General features: G+C 45.2%; 1 protein-coding gene across 2 annotated transcripts in view; it reads left to right on the top strand.

The window, feature by feature from the left end:
* The window catches only part of Sli (slit guidance ligand), a 420,423-nt gene that overhangs the window by 393,998 nt on the left and 7,613 nt on the right, over nucleotides 1–18,812 (top strand). Inside the window, exons 2-17 of one of the 2 annotated variants that reach the window (XM_076905895.1) lie at nucleotides 2,760–2,831; nucleotides 3,360–3,503; nucleotides 9,945–10,016; nucleotides 10,248–10,319; nucleotides 10,394–10,607; nucleotides 10,717–10,880; nucleotides 11,169–11,240; nucleotides 11,377–11,448; nucleotides 11,729–11,800; nucleotides 11,998–12,141; nucleotides 12,664–12,821; nucleotides 14,800–14,950; nucleotides 15,625–15,771; nucleotides 17,055–17,126; nucleotides 17,215–17,286; nucleotides 18,341–18,504. In XM_076905895.1, the coding sequence (XP_076762010.1) occupies nucleotides 2,760–2,831; nucleotides 3,360–3,503; nucleotides 9,945–10,016; nucleotides 10,248–10,319; nucleotides 10,394–10,607; nucleotides 10,717–10,880; nucleotides 11,169–11,240; nucleotides 11,377–11,448; nucleotides 11,729–11,800; nucleotides 11,998–12,141; nucleotides 12,664–12,821; nucleotides 14,800–14,950; nucleotides 15,625–15,771; nucleotides 17,055–17,126; nucleotides 17,215–17,286; nucleotides 18,341–18,504 (1,862 nt within the window). Of the gene's footprint in view, nucleotides 1–2,759; nucleotides 2,832–3,359; nucleotides 3,504–9,944; nucleotides 10,017–10,247; nucleotides 10,320–10,393; nucleotides 10,608–10,716; nucleotides 10,881–11,168; nucleotides 11,241–11,376; nucleotides 11,449–11,728; nucleotides 11,801–11,997; nucleotides 12,142–12,663; nucleotides 12,828–14,799; nucleotides 14,951–15,624; nucleotides 15,772–17,054; nucleotides 17,127–17,214; nucleotides 17,287–18,340; nucleotides 18,505–18,812 lie in introns of both variants that reach the window. The other variant, XM_076905894.1, reaches the window with a different exon arrangement.

Below are 18,812 nucleotides of genomic sequence, written 5' to 3'. Positions count from 1 at the left end.
ATTAACTTCAACGAGGAACAGCTGCCAAAGTGTCTCAATATGTAATCACTTTTTGGCAATATTTCAATGCTTTCGAATTATTCACTTTCTTCCCAACGAAAATCTATTTGTCTCGCGAGACTTAAGTCACAGAATTGGCCAGCAATTTCCCACCTTCGCGCAAGGTAATTCTCCACTCGCTGGACCGCGAACAAGATTAAAACATCCGTCGAAAATTTGTATCGCGAGAAAATAAGGGGCGTGTTTCACGGGCGAAATTTTAGTTTCGAGTGGCGCTCTCTTTCGCCGGTCGAAATTGAAAAGCGGCGGAAACGAGGAGCGCGGAAAGTTTGCGTTGCCCTTTTCAGGGCCGATTTTCACCGGCAAACTCCCATCCCCTTCGCTTCCCGTCTCTCTTCACGAGTGAAAAGTCACACGCAGCGGCAGTAGACGCGGGAAACAAGTGTTGATCGATGTCGCGTACCCAGCGCCGCTTCGACAGATTTTTTCGCGCCAATGTTTACCAGCCGTCAACACGTTTTTTTCATTTAACGATTATCAAGAGGATCTCCTATCTGTGCGCGAACGCACACGCGCGCGCGCGCCATTCCTCTCCATCGACGAGATGCTCCGGGGTTGCATTTTAAATACTCTCTGTCTCCTACACGCGTCTGCTTTTTCCCACATTTTTTTTCTCCCCTTTTTTTTCCCCTCCTCTTTTCGCTACTCTCTCGCTAAACTGTTCCCAGCCATTGCCAACGAGATACCACGATTACGAATACCCAGCGTTGCTATCCGTGATTTCATCTACCAATTTAAAGGATAACCCCGCTTAAAATGCGCTTTGTCTCGACTCGACCCGTCCCCTGTTTGTTGGTTTATTGATATTACCGGTTTTCTTTCCCGTTCTCCCTCTCATTTTGCTTCTTCTTTTTAATATTCGTTATCCTCTCTCGCGTTTACCCCGATAGTGTTTTTACTGGTCGTTCTGGGTATTCATTCGGTTTCAATTTGTCATATCGCGTGGTACTCTTTCGTTTGTCGGTATTATTGTCATTTTTATAACCTTCCCCGCTCCAATTCTGCGAATTTAGAGTTGTATCTTTTGCTGTGACTAACGAGGAGTATCCCGTCGCGTTTCATAAAGCTACTAAAAGAAACCCGTATATATGACAGACGACGAGGACTGTGAAAATCGTGCCAAAAGTGCGTCCAATAGTTTCCCTAGCACGTTTCACCAGACAGTACGATTATTCCTTGGTGGGTGGCGCGAGGACAATATCTAGCAGGTAGAAAAACCAGCGCGAGCCTAAAAAAAGGGCCTTGGCCGCGACGGTGAAATTAAAATCTCACGCAAGGCTTAAAAGGGCCGGTAAAAAATGCACACAGCGTCTCGTGTTGGGACGGTGGCGCGCGTCTGGCGAACGAAAACGAGGAAATAATTCGCGTTTCCGCCTCGCGTCGTTGTCGTCGACGGGGAAATCGGGGAGATGAAAAAAATGGAGGGAAAAAATGGTCGAAGGCGCAACGAAGGAATCCGTTGGGCGACGGGAGGTCGGCGAGTAGGCTTGGCTCGTTACTCGTGCCTACGTCTGGCCGGTTTTTGTCAGGGAAAAAAGCTTCCCGTGGAAAAGGAAGCAATTTAATAAGGCCTTAATAACTCGGCTGGACGGGGCTCGCAGACGGCTGTGTTTGACGGCTACTACCCCTCTCTCGCGGGCCTTCCTCCTCTATCCGTGGGACGAGCAAATTCACGCTTTCCAGTTGCCCGCCGCTGCATCGGAACAATGATATTCGCTCGACCGGCGTACGCGTAGGCTTCAACCCTTTAGTTGTATCGATTTCTCGATTCTGGCGACTGGGACGTACACTATCGACCAAAAGTTTTCAATCGCCATCAGTTCCAAGCGTTCGTAGGAATTTTCAAAAAAAATCAAATTGGTAGGAGAATCAGTGGATTCCATTTTGCTTAAGATAACCAGTTTTTCAAACGATTTCTTAACCTACGTGCATCGAAACTTAATTTCCAGAATCAAGAATTCCAAATCTCTTAGTTGCCTTAAGAAAAGTGTCGAACTACCGCAACTAAGATGGTGTCAACGTTTCATTAACGGGTGCGCGTAAAAAAATTACATGCTACATCCGCCATGCCAGGTATCCAGCGGAGCAAACGAAAACACCGCGACAAAAGCGTCCAACGAAATCCGGATTTACGGTCCGATGGTCCCATTTCCACCGCCGACACGGGGGTGGTGTCCTCTCGTTCCAGGTTCGCTTTGAGCGGTCGCGTAAACGGCGGCAACCGTTCCGAAACCGTCGGCAAAAAAGGGCTCGCGATAAAATTTCTCCGAAGGTTGCTCTTTGTGTCGACGCACCCCCTCGATGTCGAGACAAATATTTGCACGGGCCGGGGAAACAGAAATACTTATTCGCGGCAAATAAATGCGACTAGAGGGGGGTTGAAAAGAGGGAAAGAGGGACGAGGGGTTGGCTACCTGGCTGAGGACGCAAAGTGTACAGGAAAGGCTGTGGGAGTGCTGGAGAGCTGAAATGGAATTGGTTAAGCGCCACGACAAGAGGGTTGTCCCTTTATACTCAAAAAACGGAATAGTAATAATAATGATAAGCACCCCGCGATATACTCAGAGGGAGAGAGAGAGACTTCTACTCGAGGAGGGTGAAATTACATTTTTGCCACCAACTGGACGCGTTAGTCGAATTATTGACTCGCTCCACTGTACCACTGCAGAGAGATTAATTTGTTTTGCTCTTTGTTCCAGGGACCTGCAGGGGAACAATATCACGGTGATATTCAAGACGGACTTTGAGGACATGGCTACGCTTCACGTTCTGTGAGTATACGTTTTGTTAAATGTGGAGTGCGTCGCGAGCCGTCTAGAGGAAGGGCGGAAAAGATAGTTTCACTCGTGTGCTGTAAATAGAATTGAATGGAGCCGTGAGGGGATGAAAAGTTTCCGCGAAATTCCCGGGAAATTTGTCGCGGACCCCGCGTATTGTTCAGGGGGTGGCGAAGTTGCAAGAATTCCGCGTGGAACTCGACCTGCGCAGGGAGATTGTATTCTTTCGCGGACTGTTTTCAGCCAGGGCGGCTCTTTGCAGCGAAAGGGCGCGAAGTTTCGTTTCCACTTCCGAGCGCAAAGAGGAGAATGGAATTCGAACAATAGTTACTGTAGTAATTGAAATCTTTCACGCGGATCATCTCAAGTCTCTATTCAAATATATCTCGTTAATAGACGACGATTCTACTAGATAAACTAAGGAGGAAATGAGACGCAAGAAAAATTGCATTTCGAGCTTCGTCGTTCGAAATTGACTGTGAAAATTTTATTCGAAAATGGTTAAAATTGCTTTCTTTACAGCTGGTTACCGAACAATCAAATCCACACCATCGAGAGAGGTGCCTTCCAGGATTTAGTCGGCGTCGAGAAGCTGCGTCTTAGCAATAATCAAATACGTCACCTACCCGACCTCCTCTTTAGCAACATGATGAACTTAAAGCGTCTGTGAGTATCATGAAAGCGAGCAAAATTGCGCTCCGCCTCGTTTATCGTTCCCGCTGTGTAACGGCGTATTTAACAAACAATATTATTTGACGAATACTGTGGCGTTCATTTCAGGGAAAATGAAATTACTTCCAAAATAACTTGATACCCTACCAATAAAATAGAACTTTTATATTACAAAGCGCCATCAAAGCAGCGTACAAGAGAACAAAATTCTGAAGAGGAAAGTAAAGACCTATATCTACGGAATAATTACTGTATAACTTCGTTAAACTTTGAGATTCCATTCTGCTGATAAAATTAATAGACTTCCCCGGAGTAGAATTCTCATAAATTCTCGATAACTCTTTAACGAGATATAAACAATTCACGATTTTCATTTTTAACGAAACAACAAGTTACCTTTCGATGTTTGAATCTTTAACAAAAATCCAAGATCCATGAGATTTCTGTGTAAAAAAAGCTGACCCATTCTCAAGCGAATTAGGTTCCCATTAGAAACGAAAGAACGTGAATACATTGTATGAAATTTTAGGAACAACGTTTGAACTGAACTAATTGGAAAAAATGTTCGAGAACCACGTGTAAAAGCTAGCAGAAACGCGCGTGTATAAAATACGGAAACAGTGGCAGGATTAAAAAGGAGCAACAAATTATTGCCCGAGGCGTGTCTTAAACAACGGAAGCCCGCAGCGCAGTAAAAAACGGGACCGTATCACCGGCGTGTTTTATACTGCGACGCGTTCGACCGTTGACAGACGTGTTTTGGCATCGCGAATTTGTTTAAAACGCGTGTCGGTTGCACGTGAACACCCCCTCGCGCGCGCGCGATCCGCTCCCTCGTCAGTGTCGCAGCCAGCGCGGAGGTTATCGCATAAACTTTTCAGACGAATGGCCTACATACCAGCCACGCGTACGTGGTGCACGCGGAAGTACACGGGTTCGGTTTGTCGGGACGCGTCGCGCGAGTTTCCACCCCCTGCGTCGCCGCACACCCCTACGTCCAGCTTTGGATATCGGACAGGCGTGTGACTTTTCCGCGGCGCGTTTAAACTTTCCGTTCCTCCTCTCGTTTTGCTCCTCTTTCGAGAGCCCGATCGTTCGCCTCTCGTTCCAAGTTTCCGCTTCCTCTGCGTTGAAAAACGAGAAACGAACAGGGGTAAAAGAGATAGGGATGGTACGGGAAAGGGAGGTGTAGAGCGGAAGAAAATTTTATCCATCGACGGATGGCGTCCCATTTTTTCGAAAACCACGATTCCAGACCCTTTTTATACTCGACGATGTTATATGAATGGCGGCCATTGTTCGCGAAAAGTGGGGCAGATTTCTTTTTTTCGTTAGTCTGCAACTGTATGGACAATGGAGGGTGTATTTGATAATCGCAGCTATCGACAGACGCTTTTTGGGAAATATTCGGCATTCAATTGTTTGCACGGATACACATCCCTGTGAATTATATGTGATTTCGTTTTGGGGTTTATCTTTGTTTTAAAGAGATAAATCTTTTAATATTAGCGGTTCTATTTGTGTAGCTCTTTCGATATTTAACGAGCATCTTCATTAGTACAATGTGTCATTGGAATCCGATGCACGTTCGTAGAACGATCATATCACTTCAACCTATCAAAGTCACGAAAGAGTATGACTTCCGCTTCACTAAACAAGAGTAACCGTGCCACCAAATCCATAAATCCTCGTAATTATTAATCCCCTGGCTTATTACAATTCGACATTCCACGATACGGTTTTAACGTCCATCAGCTTACGAAATCGATCAAATAATTACAATAATTTTCGATCTGACTGAAAATTATCAATCAGTCATCGCATCAAATTGACCCAAATATTATGCAGCATCCATCGTTACACGATTCCAATGATTAATAATACCTACGTAACCATACAAATCATATTTAAGCAGATTTACCAGATCAAAAAAGTTAGAAACACGAGGAATAGAAGGAAATTCTCAAGAAAACTTCCGTATCCATATTAATATCTCCGTCCATCCGCTCTAAGAATTCATGCATCGCAAGCACCAGCCCCGATCGGGGAGCCAGTCATCCGGCAGCCAGCAGGAAGATCGAGCACCGGGACCAGGAGGAATGCGATCCAGAGATTAACAAGGAGGTCCACTTTTTCCGTGCGCGTGCTTCCCGCTCCTGAATCTCAATCAGCCCGTCACGAGCCGGGGCAGCTGGTCTAGGTCGAAAGAGGAGAACCGAGAAGGGAAGATACCGGAGGTCGTTATCACGATCGTGTCGGAATGGACGTGGCTTCCGTGTCCATACAGCAGGCGCATCGATCTGTTCTGGTCAGCAGCCAAGCAGTGGTTGGCGAGGCTGCTTCGTCGGATAGAAGACGGCGGTGGAGAACTCGAAAGACGAAACAACGGAACGAAAGGGAGGACGGACCATCTATCATGGCCGCTGCGAAGCGGCTAGACGGGGACTCGAAGGTACCGCGGGCCTTGGGCCCCTTCTGTCTGATCTCAGACGCGTAACCTACGTCTCTGACGATAAGGCTGGCTAGCTGGCAGGTTACCGAGGAACGTATTATGTTGCGAGATTCTCACGGGCATTTGAACGCTGGATAATCCCTCATCCGACGCGAGGAAGTCGATGCGTCGCGTTGGGGTAACCAGAGACGATTAAATACGTTTAAGGGGGTGGGTGTTGTATATGAAATGTGTTACTGTTGAATATCTCTTCATTGGTTTCTCTCAAGCAATAAAAGTTGATTAATACACGTCGATAAAAATAACGATCAACGGAACGGTTCAAAAATTGATTGATCACGCGGAACCGTCCCGCTTCGAAGATTCCTGCGCGAGCCATCAATTAGGGGGGCGGGAAATATTAATTAACCGTGGTGGGGAGGATTGCCGGGACTCCGTGACCGGAACTTAGGCACGTTTTCTCGAGCATCGCAGACGTGGCGCGACGATACGAACGAAACGTGTGATTAACCCATCGGTTGAACGTAGAAAGCGGCGTTCGAGGTGGTAAGAGGATGAAGCTCCGCTGGTAATAAATGGTTTGACACAATGGAAAGGGGCGCGGACACTCCGGCTGATTAGTATCACCGCGTCGTGCAAGCATATCGCGCCGGTTTGAAACGCGATACCCCTCGAACGGGCGCGGGTGAGGGACGCGCGAGCTTGTATTTACGACGCAATAACATTTGTTCGCTGTACACTTAAGCGGATAATAACCGGGACGCAAACGTTCACTGTTGCTTTGACAACCCGGTGGTTGCGGTGATTTAAGCTACGAAACGGTTCGGTGAACGTCTCTCGCGATTCTCAGCCGCGAAAATTTACGGCCGCGTGGAATTTCGTCGGGGCGAGAGACACGCGGGGATCGCGCGCCAAAACGTGACGGCGTGCAACGCTGTTTGCCGTCGTTTGGCGCCAAACATCGTTCGAAATTGAACCGTGCAACGATCAACGCTGAACATGCAGTTCCTCCTGCGATATTTCATTCGGCAGATGAATTTCATGAAGGATATTGTTCGAACTCGAAGCATATTACAAATTTTAACGAACACCTCTTTTTTTTGCGTAATATATCGCTTCGAATTTGGGTCTGCCTGATAATTTTCGTTGAACACCGTTTCCCGCGCTATTTTATTTAGTAGAGAAATTTTTGAAATATTGTTTAAAAGCAAAAAATTTAACGATTTTAACTACATGTTTTTCCCTTCTACGATATTTTATTCTGTGAACTGGATTCGGTGTAATATATCGTTTGAAATCAACACAGATGTACAATACAGATGATTTTCATCGAATACCTTTTCCTGCGATATTTTATTGGAATTTAAATAAAATACTGATGTCTGATAAATTTTTCGTTCGAAATCTACATTCCTTGCCAACAGTATTTTTTTTACAAACGATTGGAAAATTATTTTGCCTCTTGTACTTTATAAAGAGACAAGAGCACAAAATTTGTGTAACCACATATCGATATAACGAACGATGAAGATGAAGGGAAATGGGACCAGCAATGGAAGGGACAATGTACTGCAAATTTTCAGTAATTTCGCAGGACGTATAACACTGTTTATCATGGTTAATGTGCAATTATTATATGCAAATATTCATAATTTATCATTAACCGTGCGAGTGCTATAGTTCCTTAATTATTTGCGTAATTATTTTTCGCGCAATTCCATGAACGCAGCAGAGTAAATAACACTTCGCTCATAATTATCTCAGCCATTACTTCTGCGAGATTACTAGCAATTTTGCGCGTCGATACAATTAATTACACAAGATTCGTTCCGACTAATTAACCGATGGAGTGATGTGTTCCTAAGCATAGCGAAAACGGTATTCAAAAAGCGTTGCTTCCAACGGAAGACTAGCCTCGCAGTCCTCAAGACCTTTTCCACGGTGGTGTGTAAATTGTTCGACGAGAGACAAACAGTTCCCATATGGCATTTCGAGGTGGCGCCAATCAGCTTCCATTTCGTCCGACTCTTATCGCTGTTGCACAAAGCACGGCAGCTAGGAACATTCCGGGATTGAGCGCGGCAGACGCGAGGTCCAGGAGGTCCTTTTGTTAGTTCCGGCGAAGGAACGGCCACGTCGAAATTCAGTAATTGCTTTCTGGATTGGTTGGCGCCGCGGCGGGAGTTTAATCTACCACGCCACCGTTCTCCAGCCACGCATTCGAGAATTATTGAAATTCGACTCGAACTTGCTGCGCGCAACAGATCTCTGCGTCGCCTAAAACCGGACACTTTCGTCGAAGAAGCGGGACAACGTTCGCGAAACAAAAAAAAAAGAAAGACGAAACAAGTTGATAATAAAATTCAATTATCCCACAGTTACGGATCACCTTTAACGCGAGCCAAGAGCATTCCGCTCGTGGCCGTACCGAACTGCTCGCTCAAATTAGGAACTTATCGTGATCAAGCTGCACGTGGCCGAAATTCGGTAATTGCTTTCAGGATTGGCCTCCGCGTGAGCGGCAGTCTAAATCCGCCGGTTTCTCGACCGAGAATACACCCGCGCCCGTTCGATCGCGCCCAATCCCAACGACGCGACCCTCTCGCACGCTATTTTCCTATTTTTTGTGTCCCGTTGGACGTCTCGTCCGCAAGGCTCGCCCCGTGAAGCCTCTCAGCCGGACATAATTACAGGCTCGGTGGTCCCGGAGCCAATGGATGGTCAACGGTGAACCGTGCAGCGGGACCTCTAACCTATCATCGCGATACACGTCCGCTGGTTAACTCGTGCAACGTCGAGCGATTCCACGTTGGCGGCGGAGGATCGTCTTATGCGACGCGAAACGCAATCTATTTAAATGAACCTCCGGTTCAGCGATGGGATCCATTATCGTGATTGACTCTACCGTTAAGCGGCGCGATGCGCGGACTCGAAAAACGACGCCGTGCATTATTCATGACGTGTCGTTCCAAGGGGTGGGAGGCGGGGAAATTATGACGATAAATATGATGAAGCGGTGGACGATAAGAAATCGGTTTCCGGTTAATTTCCCAACCTTGCCTGGCGATTAACGCGGGATAGGAATGCCGATGATGATGTCCGCGTGGGTATTAAGTGCAGGCTGATGATAACGTTGATGGGACACGATGTATGACTCGGATTAACACCGGAGTTGTCACTCGTGTCGTTTTATTAATGGCGATATCCTGATCGACGGATTTGTTGGTACAAGCTATTAGCGATCTCGCATTTTTGTTAACGGTAGCGCGATATCTCTATTAAATACCGATGTCAATATTTTTTTAATGTCCAAAACAAGATTTCCGTACGTCATTGCTCGTAGCGAGGACGTGTCGGTGGTATGAAAAAGTTGGACGTTGCTTCGTGGAAGGCAACGTGTCACGTGAGGCCGTGGATGCGATCACTCGTTACTCGCATAAGAGGTGCACGGCTCCACAGTCGCCCACGTGGCTGATGCACGTGCACGCGGTCACACGTGAGTTGTCGATCGTCTGCCGTGCAATTTCCCATACGGAGAGGGTCATAGCGACAGACCACAGGTTTCTAAATAATTGATCATATGTAGAGCGAACTCGAGACCAACTACGACAAAGTGGAACACACACCGGTGCCCGTACCCATTGGAAATCGACCTTTGGCTCGAAGACAGAAAACTTTCGTAGAGGTCAACGTTCCGATCGCTGCAATAATTCAACTTACATGCTTTGTGCTGTCGAGTAACTTCGATGCTTTCCTTCTCTTTAAAAATTGCATTTAACGATACACGATCGAACATACATCATTGCATCGCCGCCAACTAATAACGTAAATAATTAAAAATTACGTTTGCTATAAAATCAATTAATAATTAATTTAATTATCCAAGTTTCCCTTTTGATGAACGCCATAACAGGAGAAGGAAAAATCTTGCAATGTTTGATACTAATGGTACGCTTTACCCGTAATGCTCATTTATATTTCAGAGACCTCAGCCACAATCAGATCGCCACGATTGGACCAAAAACACTCAGGGGAATATCATCCCTAAAATTTCTGTGAGTACAGAAACCAATCTAGTTCGATATCTGCGAGCAAATGGAACTCTGAACAAGGTTAAACTCTGGCCAGTAGAACCGATCAACGGCACCTGATCCGTTAAGTAGTATAAGTCGCGCGAGTCAGACGCTTCGAATAAAGAATTGCTATCGCTACGATTCAGAGTTTCACTAATTAAATAAAATTACAAAACTGACATCCACATAAAAATTGATCAATTTTTTAATCAGGTTACTCGACAACAACGTGCTAACCTGTATCGACGAGGCATCGATACGAGAGCTGAAGGACTTGGAAGTACTGTGAGTAAACGAATCCTTATCGAATAACGAAAATTAAAGAAGGATTAATTAAACTTCTTGTTACATTGTTACAGAATGCTGAACAACAATAAACTAACAACACTTGGCAAAGAAATGCTGAGCGGTTTCTCGCATTTGCGAACGCTGAAGCTGGTGGACAACCCACTTTCTTGCGACTGCCACTTAGCCTGGCTCTCCCGCCATTTAAAAAGCAATCCGCGTCTCAGCCAACACACGCGCTGCTTTTCACCCATTCATTTGAAAGATCGATACATCACCGACTTACAGGTTCGATACACTTTCGAAAATACTTCCTAACCTCAGAAAAACTCATTCACATATTTGTAACGTTAAGAATCTTTTTACCGAGAACGTTGGTGTTCCTATTCGCACGCAGGAGCACGAGTTCAAGTGTTCGGGGCTGGTTGAGCGCACAGGATCAGAGTGCAGTGCAGAACCGCAGTGCCCGCACCCTTGCATTTGCGCCGATGGTATCGTCGACTGCAGGGAGAATTCCCTGACGAAAGTACCCACCCATCTACCCGAGGACACCACGGAACTGTTCGTAAACGTGACTTCATCTCATCTTCCGCGTAAAGATTACAAATCATAAACAGAATTGTATACGATTTTTTTATTTCCTGTTCGTATTTTATTAACCGTTATTGGAAGATTTTGTATCAATGCAGCAATCGTCACGCAAAATTGCTTATAAAAGGCAATTGATACGACGTACGAGTAGCTTTTCCCATATTTCTGGTCGAAGGCAATTTTTACGCGGGAAAAATCGAACAGCTCGCGAGCCAGAAAGTTTGTTAACTTATCCTCTCTGTTGTCAATCATTCGCAGACGTTTGGAGCAGAACAGCATCACGGAAATCCCGCCGAAGGCCTTCTCCCCGTACAGAAAACTGCGCAGAATGTGAGTGACGTCCCCGATTAATCCAATTTGTGTTCCCGCGTGTACGCCACGCGATTCTCTTCCGTCTGACAACGTTTAACCTTTGCTAACCTTTTCTCTCTTCTTTTCTCTTTGCTCCTGGATGGCTCGTCAACAGCGACCTTAGCAACAATCAGATTAAAAAGGTGGCGGCTGACGCGTTCCACGGATTGAAATCGCTGGAGTCACTGTACGTACCAGATACGCAACCATCGCGAGACTGAGAGATATAGTCGATCACTTTTCAATTAGAGTTTGATTTATAGGAAAACCCTGAAACACTCTTTCCTGTTTTATTTTTGTGTTCGTTGATTTTTGCGTTCTATGGACTTCCTGAGTATATTTCGAGGTAACTTGAAATAGTATAGCTTTTTTTCGACGGCTATGATTCTCAGCTCTTCGCGGATTCACGATTGAAGACCTCGAAATTGAAATGCGCTTATTGACTCCAATCGTGGTTTTGATTGCAGAGTATTGTACGGAAATAAAATCACCGAACTTCCCAGCGGATTGTTCCAAGGCTTGACCAATCTGCAGCTACTGTGAGTTGACACGACAAACCATTTGTTCATATAAAAAGTTGCTCATTGAATTCAGCAAAATCGCGTGACAGATATTTTCTGCTCTTTTCATGAAAATTTACAATTAACTGATTCGTAAATCAAGTAGTAGCGTACGGTAAATTGACAATCGATAGAGAGCCGATGCGTAAACTGACGAGACAAAACGAACTTTTCAGGCTGCTGAACGCGAACGAGATATCCTGCATACGAACCGATCTGTTCCGCGATCTGACCAGCCTGAATCTGTTGTCGCTGTACGATAACAACATCAGATCCCTGGCCAATGGAACTTTCGCCAATCTGCGAAGCATTCAAACGCTGTTTGTATCCCACCATTGAACCGTTAATTTATACAAATTACCAGGGCTTTAACGCTTCGAGCCGTTCCCACGAACCCGGCTCGGTGCGCAGCATCGAATCGCGAAACGCATGTCACCGTGCGTTTCCACCGTTGCGTGCCACCGTGGCACACAGGGTGCATTCGTGCTCGGTTGCTCGCTGATTGACACTCTTTCAGCCTCCTCAATTGTCTCGTGATAATGCGAGCAAATTGCTAGATTTCGTACAAATTGATCGTGTTATTTCAATAATATCACATAGACGCAACTTTTATTTTCATTTTAAAGACAGTGGACGACCAATTGTACGATTTCATAGTATTTTCGAGCTTTTTCGCCAATGAAAATAGATGAGAAATTTTATGAACAGCGAGACGATATTGATGTAACCATAGTTGTAACAATTTAAGGACCATTCACGAAGCGTTAAAAAAATGTTTACACACGCGATTCGACGAGGAAGAACGTAAAATTGTATCGAGGGTGTTTTGCAATTTCTGACAGACATTTGGCAAGGAACCCGTTCATCTGCGACTGCAATCTGCGATGGCTGAACGCGTACCTTCACGCGCACCCCATCGAGACGTCGCAGGCGAAGTGCGAGTCCCCGAAGAGGGCGCAGAAACGGAAGATCGATTCGATGCGGGACGACAAGTTCAAATGTAAGGGTAAGCACGACCCGATTTCTCAGATATTTCTCTTCGAAACGTGCCGCCGGATCGTGGATGCAGGTCGGTAAATACACGTGGATATCTTTCATCTTCTGGACGACAGAGACACAGTTGCTGAAGGTATTCGGTGTACGTCGAGAAATGAGTCAGTGCACAGACAGTTCAGAGGTTGTAACAAAATTATTTCGAAATACAATCGATCCTCCTCTACGAACACTACATTTGCAAAGGATCGTGAAACAAAATTTTACAGATACAAAAGACGTCAAAATTTTATTCACCCGCGAACCTCGTCGCACGATCGAACGAGGTGCTTCTCACTTGGTCGCGAATCCGAAGACGAATTCCCTCGGATCAGAAGACGACAGGCTGAAAATAAGTGGCGCGAGAGTATTCTCAAGAAAGCGTGCCCTTCTCGCGGTAGATCTCGAGTCGTGCGTGTTCAAGAATAACAACGGCAAACGTCGTCGCGCCGTTCCTTTTCGCGGCAGTATATTCCAACCTAATTGCACTTGGCGTCGCGGAATATAATCGCGTCCCACCCCCGCAGCCGCTTCCACGTCGCGCGGCAAACGACACCGGAAAACAAACGCTTCGCTGGCACGTATCTATTATATTTATGTACGTACAGCGGCGTGCGATCTCGTTAACTCGCGTTCTCCAGAGAACGAGAACTTACGCGGGCGCGAGCGACGGAAACTCGCTGACAACTTTTTTGGGGCTGTTGCAGCGGCAGACGTTCCGGTTGGTTCGCGGGAAAAATTTATAACAGATTTCCCGCGTTGTTTCACCAGCTATTTTTGGCTGATTCGGATGAAACGCAGACCTTGCGACGCTTTATTTTCTTTCGCGAACAATTTAGAGATCCAGCTGATTCACTTGAGAATCTTTGCGATTTCGCGTAAATTCAAAGGGTGGAAATGGACTCATCGGTTACGCGTTTGTTCTCAAAGCGTGATCTTTCACTAACAAGCAATAAAATAACTGAAAAAATAAACGTAAGTTAAAGTATCCTCGAAAGTAAACGAGGAAAGGGGAAGGACAAATTGTCTACGATCGGAACGATTAATCGAAGTCGAGACGCGCGGCGGGTTACCATGCTAACGTGGCCGCTATAAATTTTGATAATGAACAGTAGTAGGCGGCGATATCATTAAATTAAGCATCGACCCGGTGCCGCGCTCGCTCTCTCGCACGTTAATTGAGTGTTGAATGTCACGTGCCCCGCGTTGAATATGTTTATGTATGAGTGCGGGCGCGTATGCGCGCGCGCGCGCGCTCGCAGGTGATTTATCATCGCATTATACGCCGCGTTACAAATTGTCCGCCGCGATACACGCGCGTAATTATATCGGTAATTTGCGTACCGCGTTTAATAACGGGTTACACACGCGTCGCGTCGCGTGGCCACTTTCTCCGCGAGACGCTTCGCCTCCCGCCAGTACGTACCACCCTGTTGTCACGATCGACCTGGATACTTCTATTGCCATCGATCTTCACGCTTTCACGATCTATAATCCGGAATCGAAACTCGCTGAGGACATTTTTTCGGGGTGCTCCCTTTTTCTCTATTGGTCAGTGAGAATCGCCATTTTTCTCACGGATTAGACGCATTTTTGTATAAATTGAGGTTGAGTGCTTCCATAATGGCGGCGCGATTTCTACTTTGCGAAAGCTGAGAGCCATTTAACGTACCGCCGCTGCGCCACTTGGGGTGTAAAAGCTGGCAGGCCTATGACATCACCCGGTTATAGTACTCTAGTTCGCCAGAGTTAACAGTATCAATATACCACTGTGTCGTTTAGTATGACATTAAAGCGATTTTGGGAGAATCGAGATTTTATTTGACAATTGTCCTGTGATCACTGACTCATTCGAGAACGACACTCTGTGGTCCTGATAAGGAAAGGCAGATCAGACGCGAACTGTTCGGAATGGATCTTGTATCCGACTGTTTGTATCTACTTAGGTGACGAGGAGCTCTTGACGAAGAGAGCTGGCGAGTGTATCCTGCCTGGAGAGTGTCCAGCACCGTGCGTTTGCAACGGCGCGACCGTCGACTGCTCTAACAAGGAACTAACATCGATACCGAAGGAACTGCCCATCTACACGTCCACCCTGTGAGTAGAGACGCTCTGCGAACTAATTGCCCTAAATCGTGGTCATATTTAGATGACCTGCTTCTTTAGTCGTTATGCTATACACTGACAATCCTTTGAATGGAGTAAGGGTGCATTTACTGGCTGTCTAGAATACGTTGTTAAACAGATCTTGCAGGAACTGCAAGTACCTGGTACGTAATACTTGCAGTGAACCTAGTAATTAATGAAACACTGGGACACACTTTAATTCCATTAGCACTTCATTTACGTTTTTGAAAGTCTCATTAAAGAACTTTTGGAGACCACCAAATATTTATCTGTGAAACAATGCCAGTCGTATTAGCAGCAAATTAAAAGTGGACAATGGCGCGTTTCGAGTTGGAAACGGCGGAATAAAAAGGGTAGATCGATCAGATCAGTCGATCGAGACGAGCGTCGATCTGCCCCCCCTTCTCGCGCGAGAAAATTAATTCAAACGGCCGACAAGATAATTATCCGATTAAAAGCTGGCCCGTGCAAAATGGCGTAGGGGCTCGAACAATGGACGGCGGGCTATTATTCGAAATAAATTATTCGAACTCGTTTAATGGATCGACGCCCCGTAGCGCGATTAATTGCTCGCCGTATCGGACGCTGACGATAGACTCTAACTTTCCCGTCCTCTCACGGCTTTCTTTTGTCCCCGCGCCCAGACTGTTGGCCAACAATGAGCTGGATAAGATCAAAGCGGACGGGCTGTTCGAGAAGCTGCCAGAGCTGCAGCACTTGGACTTGAGGAAGAATAAAATCTCGCGCATCGAGGCGATGGCCTTCCAGGGCGCCCACAAATTAACCGATCTGTAAGTCTTTTCGTACTCTCTTACAGTGTTCTAATCGTCTTCTTTTCTTTTCCATATCTAATATTAATATCTAAATAATTAGGTATTTACTGAAGGTATTTATCTTCCATACCAAATCTGCAGATTTCTATTTACCTTAAAATTACAATTTGTAACTTTTTATTAAATCCTGCATGACAAAAGATTGCTTTGTAAAATGTAACAGGCAGATACAACGAAATTCCAAGACTTTCTGAAACCAATTTAAAACTTAATTTCTCAGCAAAAATGTACTCTGTTCTTTTTTCACATTACTCAACCAAGAATTTAAAGAATACAGGAATATTAAGTAAGCAACGTTTTACATGATGTAATTCAATTTGCCGCGGGGCCGTTGTTTATTTTTTTTCCTTCCGGCTGAAACGCTGCCGGATGGGAAAATCTCGAATAACGGGGCTGCATTCAGACCGTCGAGATTACTTGCGTTATTTGTGCCTAACTCGATCGGGACTTTGAAACGAGCTTTAACGAACCAGAATAGGATTTAATTTTCAAAGGCAATTAACGGGACAATGGGTCGATTAATTAGATAGCCGGAGGGAGGGGTGGACGGCGGAGGGTGGCTGTTGCCCGCGTGTATTTTAGTGCAGACGAGCGCGAAGCATGAATCGAAATAACCATTATCGCCGAGGAAAAACAAATCGAATGATAAACGCGTTCGTTCGCTGAAGAAAGGATATTTGCTCAACGCGCATCGTCGATCAGAAAACACTGCGTTAATTTTCAAATACAATTCATATTGTAAAACATTCTGCAAAACATTCGTATTTCTATAAACACGATCGAAAAAGCGAAACTCGAAAGATTCAGGAATTATCGTAAATTCTACTTCGATTTAAGACAGGAATCAAGCGAAACAGTAAAATCCAAGACAGAAAACATTCCGTAACTTATTACGCTTCCTCCCCTCCAACGAGATGCTTATACAATACGCGAAAGCGTACGCAGTGCGCGACAATAAAATTCAATTTCAAGCTGACTGGTTTCCATCTAAGAACAGTTTATCGAAGAATAAAGCCGTGCAACTTCCGCGCGCGACGCAACGATAACTTCTGCGGCCATTTTCCATGGTTTCAACGGCTGCGACGACGCTCGCCCAGCGTCGACTCCCATCGACGCGTAAAGGGAACCCCCCTAAGCGATATCCTTCTATATTTCCCTCGAACGTTTCGCAACTTTACGCGTCCTCCGCGCACCCTCCTCGCCCAGTGTCACCGTGCCAATAACGAGCCATCGTTTCGCAGACTCTTGTCGGAGAACAGGCTGAGGGAAGTTCACAACAAGATGTTCACCGGGCTGACGAATCTTAAGACGCTGTGAGTAGAAACTTTTACGCCTCTTCATAAAACGGTATCACCTCCAGTGGAAGGAGAACTATATGGCTGTTGAACGTCGTTTTCGCAGGAACCTGCACGGGAACGCTATAACCTGCGTTATGCACGGCTCGTTCGACGGATTGACGCACATACGCACCATGTAAGTATCCATCGGATCTGCGAGGCTTTTACTAGACCGTTCCGCGTTTATTTATTCTTTTTTCCCCGAGCAAAATCGATAGCCCGGGGATATGAAAGGGTTATCGAATCTCGTATCCTTTTTCCCGAATTATTGCACGTTTATTGAACGTGTCCATTTTCAATGGACGCGTTTTCGTTTCTTTCTGTTCTTTTTTTTTTTCTTTACGTTATTATTTCATCGAACGTGAATCCTCGATGTATTTTTTATTTTTATTGAAATTAATCGATATGCGATTGAATCGACACATGGTTTCATCGAACGCATTAATTTTAATAAAAGTTCCGTGTTTTACCGCTTCACTGAATATTTAATGCGTTTCTTTATTTTAATTGGAATTAATCGTTGTATAATTGAATCGACGTATGGTCCGCGATGGTTCCGTATTTGTTATCGAATTTCGTTCTGTTTTTCAAGAACACTGGGAATTTATTGAACGCTTTCATTTGATCAATTCAGGCCATTAATTGCAGATAAATTGACGTTCCAATTCGAATCACTTCCAATAACATACAACGTAATTACGTAGTTAAAGTTAAAATTGAGGTCTTGTAACAATTTTTCAGAGGAGATGTAGACTGCTACAGCTTTGAATTATTCTGATGCTTCGAAATGGAGTTGAAGTAATGAAAAAATATCGAAAACTGTCATTCATTAGCGATCGACAACGAAATTGATTCATTATTACCAAATATCGGAGAACAGAGATACGTGGACATCGTCCAGGATTAAAATACGAGAATTAATAATGATCTGGACGAGAGACACTCGCTTTATTACAACGTGAATATTTAATCGTAATAGTATTACAGAATCACAGCACGAATTACGGTTTATCAATATTAATGAGATAGTGATACGATTTCAATAATTATTATGTGTGTCCGGGCGCGTTTTACCGCAGTCTACCCTAATTCTTCCACCCCCCGAGCCTGGCTGCTACCTCCGTAAAATGCATTCCGCGCTTCCGTGCGCATAATTAATGACAGTCTAATAAATTGCTTCGCGTTTTCAGCAACATGCAAGCCAATCCTTTGTCGTGTAATTGTCATCTCGCGTGGTTCGCCGGATGGCTGAGGAAACGCGACATGTCTGGCGTTGTTGGCCACTGCCACGATCCGGAACGATTGAAGGACGCGGTCGTCAAAGACATCCCTCATCACGAGTTCAAATGCAATAGTACGATCTGTTCGCTCGTTTTTAAATCTCATTGAGACATCCTTCTTTATCGCGCTTCGGAGGAACGAAGGATTAATCAAATGAATTTCCTCGACATCACGAACAATAACTGCGCGAACATTAATAAAATGAAGTCTTAACGAACTCGAAGAGTTCCTCGAAACTAAATCAGCACTGAAATAGTTAGAGAGGAGATGGAAAATTCTCGCAAACTACTTCGATCCGATATTAACGCGTCTCGTAAAAAAGTTGGAGTTCGTTCCTCCGAAGCGACTCCTCCCACGATCAGCGGCTTTGATCACCCGAAT

The sequence above is a fragment of the Xylocopa sonorina genome, chromosome 12, assembly GCF_050948175.1.
Source record: "Xylocopa sonorina isolate GNS202 chromosome 12, iyXylSono1_principal, whole genome shotgun sequence".
Taxonomy (NCBI): Eukaryota; Metazoa; Arthropoda; class Insecta; order Hymenoptera; family Apidae; genus Xylocopa; species Xylocopa sonorina.
This window is presented reverse-complemented; position numbering and strand designations above follow the sequence as displayed.